General features: G+C 44.9%; 1 protein-coding gene across 1 annotated transcript; it reads left to right on the plus strand.

The window, feature by feature from the left end:
- The first annotated feature begins 1,471 nt into the window (after window positions 1–1,471).
- Window positions 1,472–3,819, plus strand: fgfbp3 (fibroblast growth factor binding protein 3). Its single transcript, XM_062464110.1, has 2 exons — window positions 1,472–1,630; window positions 2,245–3,819. Exon 2 carries the CDS (start codon window positions 2,361–2,363, stop codon window positions 3,087–3,089), a length of 729 nt encoding a protein of 242 aa, XP_062320094.1. The 5' UTR covers window positions 1,472–1,630; window positions 2,245–2,360; the 3' UTR covers window positions 3,090–3,819.
- Window positions 3,820–4,963: the final 1,144 nt, after the last annotated feature.

Genomic DNA, 4,963 nt, shown 5'->3' on the forward strand with positions numbered 1-4,963 from the left:
CAATTGAAGTAGAGATTGGTCTCTTCTTTGACCCCCTCCTGTATCACTGAGGACTCTGTTGTCAGTGTTATCACACATGAACACACAAAGACACACACACACTCATGAACACACAAACAGACAGACACACACACACAACATACACGTTGACCAACAGAAGATGACTGTGCTTAGTGGGGAGACAGAAAGCGCTCTTTTTGAAATGTATTATAGTAAATGAAACTGACACCTAACCCTACACAGAACACAGTGGAGTGGGCCAGGTGCATTATAGCATTGGGTTGGCAATCATTTTATGATCTTTTATTATGTTTTACAGGTGTCATAAACATGTGTTGACATGGTTGTGCTAATGCCTCACGGTTGGCCGGTGTCAGTACTTGTACTAGACCAGCTGGTGGCGCTGGTGTTTCAGCAGCCCATTAGAGCCCATTCATACAGTGCCACCACAGAAACAGAATGACTGGACAGACACGGTCACATCCTGAGTAGGGTCCTGTGCCGCATGGCATGCACACTGTTACGACTCCCACTCCTACCTGTAGGGTGTGCGTCGTTGCCTGTATGTCTTGTCTCTGTGTGTTCCTGGTGTTCTAGGTGTTCCTATGACGATGATGATGTCATTGTGCGCGTCCAGATGTCGATGTCCCGGAACTGGGCCAATAGCCCAGGTACAGTCTGTGATTTATCCTGTAAACCACCTGCATGACATATCAAAGCCTTTGCTTTGTGGTATAAAGGGAAATGCAAAAAAGATCCATGCACACACAGACATATTTTGAAGCTAACACATTTGCAAACTCTCATTCTAAGTTTTTGCCAACAAGAAGAGAGTGGAGGAATGGGAAGGAGAGGAGAAAGGAGAGGAGCGAGGAGAGGAGAAAAATAAATCAGACCACCAAAGGTCTGGGTTGGCATGGATCTTTCCACTGGCATCCCGGTGGAACATATTGTCACTTTTACTGTGAGCCTCTAAGCCCATGGCCACGGCTCTGCCAAGCCCCTCCAGCACCACTGACTTCTTTTTCTTCAGGTTCGTCTGATCTGGGACAAACAGATGAATGGCGAATGCAAGCCCCAAACATGAAGAGAAATCTAGGTCATACCCCCTGCAAGCATGCTCTTCATTGTCAATAAGGAAAGGATATTACATATTGTACATTGATTTTGCTTTCATTTGTAGCTAAATAAGATATGGTGTAACATTATATATAATTTTATATTACAGACAGCTTGTTCGATTTTGCCAAGCTGTATTTGACAACAGACACTATGACAGCAGCGCTGTCGTAACAGTTCAAGCAACTGGACTGTGGTCTTGGTGTTGCGAGGAACCTTGGCAAGAGTGTCTATTGTGCTGTTAGCTGTGAGAGGGCATTTGGTATGGGGGTGTGAAATCCACCCCCACGCACACACACACAGAGATAAAACTGGGGGTTGTGAGGGGGAGGGGCCCTGTTTCAGGGACGTCTGGGTAGTCTCATTTATGCCCTGGGCGCCCCCCTACCCTTCGTCCCCCCTGCTCTACCCCCTTCCAGTCCTCCTTTATCCCTCTCTTTACCCCTCTTTTATGCAAGCGTCCCTGGCCCCTTCACTCTCAAACCACTGCAGACTCTTGGACCTTCGCATGGTAAGAGCAACGTTTGGACAATAACAAAACCTTTTCAGACTAGAGAACTAAACACTAGCGAGAACTGCATGGAATGTTTGTATTTACATGTATGTCAGAGAGAGGGTCTGCTTGCCCTTCCATTGCTTAACTTATTAATGAGGTGTAGTCATTATAGAAGGGGCAGCAACGGCTGTTTGTTTGGGTGCGTGTCTTTGTTTTCTGAATCAAACTCCCACACACATTCAGACCATGTAGGAAGATACGCACTTGAGAAAGGGAAGATCAGAAGCATATTGGATGCTTGATTGCCTCACATTGTGAGAAATACGAAAAAAATACATTGGACATTGATTAATCTAGAAACAGATGCACTGACACAAAAAAGCCTTAATGGTGTGTATGTGTGTGTTAAAACTAATTCATATTTAAGTGTGCTGAGTTTGGAGTGCACCAGTTAGCAAATTACTATCCAGTAAGAATTAGTAACAAGGCAACATTAGAAGGTCATTGTCTGTTTAAGAAGCATTAGGAAATATAATAACAATGGGTGGTGTGTGTATTGCGTTAAAACTTTTCACGCTTGTTTTTACTTTTCCTGTCTCCCCCTTCTCTTTATCTTGTCTCCCGACAAGTCCTTTGATAACAGCTTGTCCAGATTTGACTCCTCTCAGGGCACTTTGCAAGTGTTCGGCTGCACTCAGATAAAGTGCCCATTCAAGCGGCAGTAATCTCCTGCTCTGACCCAAACATGAGCCCCCCGTGGACCCTGACCCTCCTCCTGCTCTGCCTCCCTGCCCTTCCCGGCTCCCAGTCCAAACGCCAGAGCTCGGAGCCCAGTCCAACCTCAGCAGCCGTGGCCAAACCACCCAGGAACAAGTCTGTCCCTGGGTCCGGGGAGCTCTCCACCAAGGACGGCCACCGTTGCACCTGGGAGACCTCCGGAGAGGGCGTGGTTTCCCTCCTCATCCGCTGTAGCTTCACCCCTCCGGGGGAGGGACAGGAGGAGGAGTCATACTGGTGCCGCTACGCAGGCCAGCCAGACCTCTGTCCCGCCTACGGTGCCAAGTCCAGCCAGTACTGGAAGCAGCTGGTGGGCAAACTGAAGAAGAGGAGGAGAGCATGCGACGGAGAGAAGGTCCTGAAGACTCGCACCTGCAAGAAGGCTCCTGCAGAGGCTCACATGAAGCTGGCCCAACGCAGCGGAGAGGAGGAGGGGGAGACCAGGAAGGGTGGAGGAGGGAAAAAGAAGAGTTCGGAGACCCAGGCTCCTGAGGTGATGACAGAGAGGAAAAAGGAAGAGAAGAAAGAAGAGATGAAGGAAGAGAAGGGGGAGGAGAAGAAGGAAGACATGGACCTGGCAGGGTTTCCGCTGGAGAGAGAAGAAGGAGAGGTGAACGACATGGATCCTGTGGAGGACTACTGTGCTGAGGGCTGGCATTCCGTATGCTCCTTCTTTGTCAGGTTCTTTGAGGGCTGAAAGGACATTCCGACAAACTCTTTCCTGTGTCCCAAATTCTCCATCTTTCTCTCTGAAGAGTGCACTCATGCAGTCCCCCACTATCACGGATGGAAAAGCAAAAGATTAGTGTCGATGGAGAACATGCTCACACCTACTAAAGGGAGTGCACTGAGGCACACTACATGAACGATAGGGTTGAGAATTAGCTCTCTTAGCATAACCATGACACTCATGTACTGTCCCCAGGCACCGTTTAAGTTTAATACTAAATTCAATCATAATCAGTCAAGTTACTTACATTGATAGAACAGTAATCTGTAGTCAAGAACGAGGCATTATCTGATTTGGAGAGGTTGTGTTGTGTTGTAAGGATGGTGATGCTGAAAGTTAGAGTTTGGGGATTGTTTTGTGGTTATTAATGATTCCATTGTTAAACTAATATTGTTATCTCATTCTCTACAGAGAGATATTTGCTGTTTGATAAACTTACAGCAAACGTTGATAAAGTTAGTGAAGCCTACCTGTGAAAATGTTTAAAACTACTGACAAAATGATTTGAAGTCAAAAGCAAATGATAAGAGTATGTTTATTACCTTAGAACCTACATTATAACCATATGCCTACATCAATATAAAAATACCTAAACCCACCTGGTTAAATATGTGACTCCACTGTATTATCTTCTTTGGGTTAATGTATTTAAACTGAAAATAAAACGTTTCCAGTAATCATCTGTACACAACATGGAGCCGGAATTCACTTGTGATTCTGTTAGCCTGGTGAGTGATGCATGCTGCAGAGCACGATTCAAAACCAGGAGAGAAAAGGATTCTGTCCAATACTCTCATGTATACCTTGACATCTGCTTATAACTTTCCTTCTTAAGGTATTTTATTCCAGTTCAGCACACGCTTTTCACAATTTCACCATTAATTTAATCTGGAAAGGGGTTTCATAAAAATATATAAATATACACAAAGCACACACCCACACATGCCCACGTGCAGAGATTGATGCTGTGAGTTTACTGACTTGAAGGTCGTCAATGCTCTTCTCAATTTCTTTCACACCCACTAAAATGTTCTGTCCTCTCCTATTGTCCTCCTTCCCTTTACTAGTGTCATAGAATTTGGGCTATTATGTGATGGTCAAAGACAACTTATCATCGAAATGATCAAATGCCGTCAACATTTGCAGTACTTCTATTGTGTACTGTCACATTAAGATACAAGTTAGAGTTGAGGGACTCAGTCCTAATCAGGGTTCAAGAGAGCGAAGGCACCGTTTGCTCGTCAGACAGACTGAAATCAGAGTCTCAATGTGCTGATCCCAATGACATGCCACGCCCCCTGCCACACCCCCTGCCACGCCCCTCAGCTCTCTGTATGGAGAACTATGTTGGGATTTCTGGTACGTCACTTCAGTGGTTTAGATTGTATCTATCTGATAGATCACAATATGTCCACTATGATGGCTGCTTATCCAGGAGCTCCACTGTAAAATACGGAGTACCACAGGGTTAAGTTCTAGGCCCTCTGTTATTTTCTCTCTATATGCTGCCTTTAGGAAACATAATTAGAAGCTCTGGGGTAAATTTTCACTGTTATGCAGATGATACTCAGCTATATATGTCTATAAAGTCTGGAGAATTTCCACATGCTATGGAAAAATGTGTTTCTAGGTTGAGAGCTTGGATGACTGCAAATTTCCTTCTTCTAAATTCGGATAAAACCGAGGTTCAAATTTTCGGTCCTAAAAAATATAGAAATAATTTTTCCAATCTGACCTTAGACCTAGACGGCGTCAAAGTCTCTCAAAGCCAGCTAGTAAAAAATTTAGGAGTCACAATGGACCCAGACCTTTCGTTTGAGTACCATATTAAGCAAATTACC

The sequence above is a fragment of the Osmerus eperlanus genome, chromosome 6 (genome assembly GCF_963692335.1).
Source record: "Osmerus eperlanus chromosome 6, fOsmEpe2.1, whole genome shotgun sequence".
Classification (NCBI taxonomy): Eukaryota; Metazoa; Chordata; class Actinopteri; order Osmeriformes; family Osmeridae; genus Osmerus; species Osmerus eperlanus.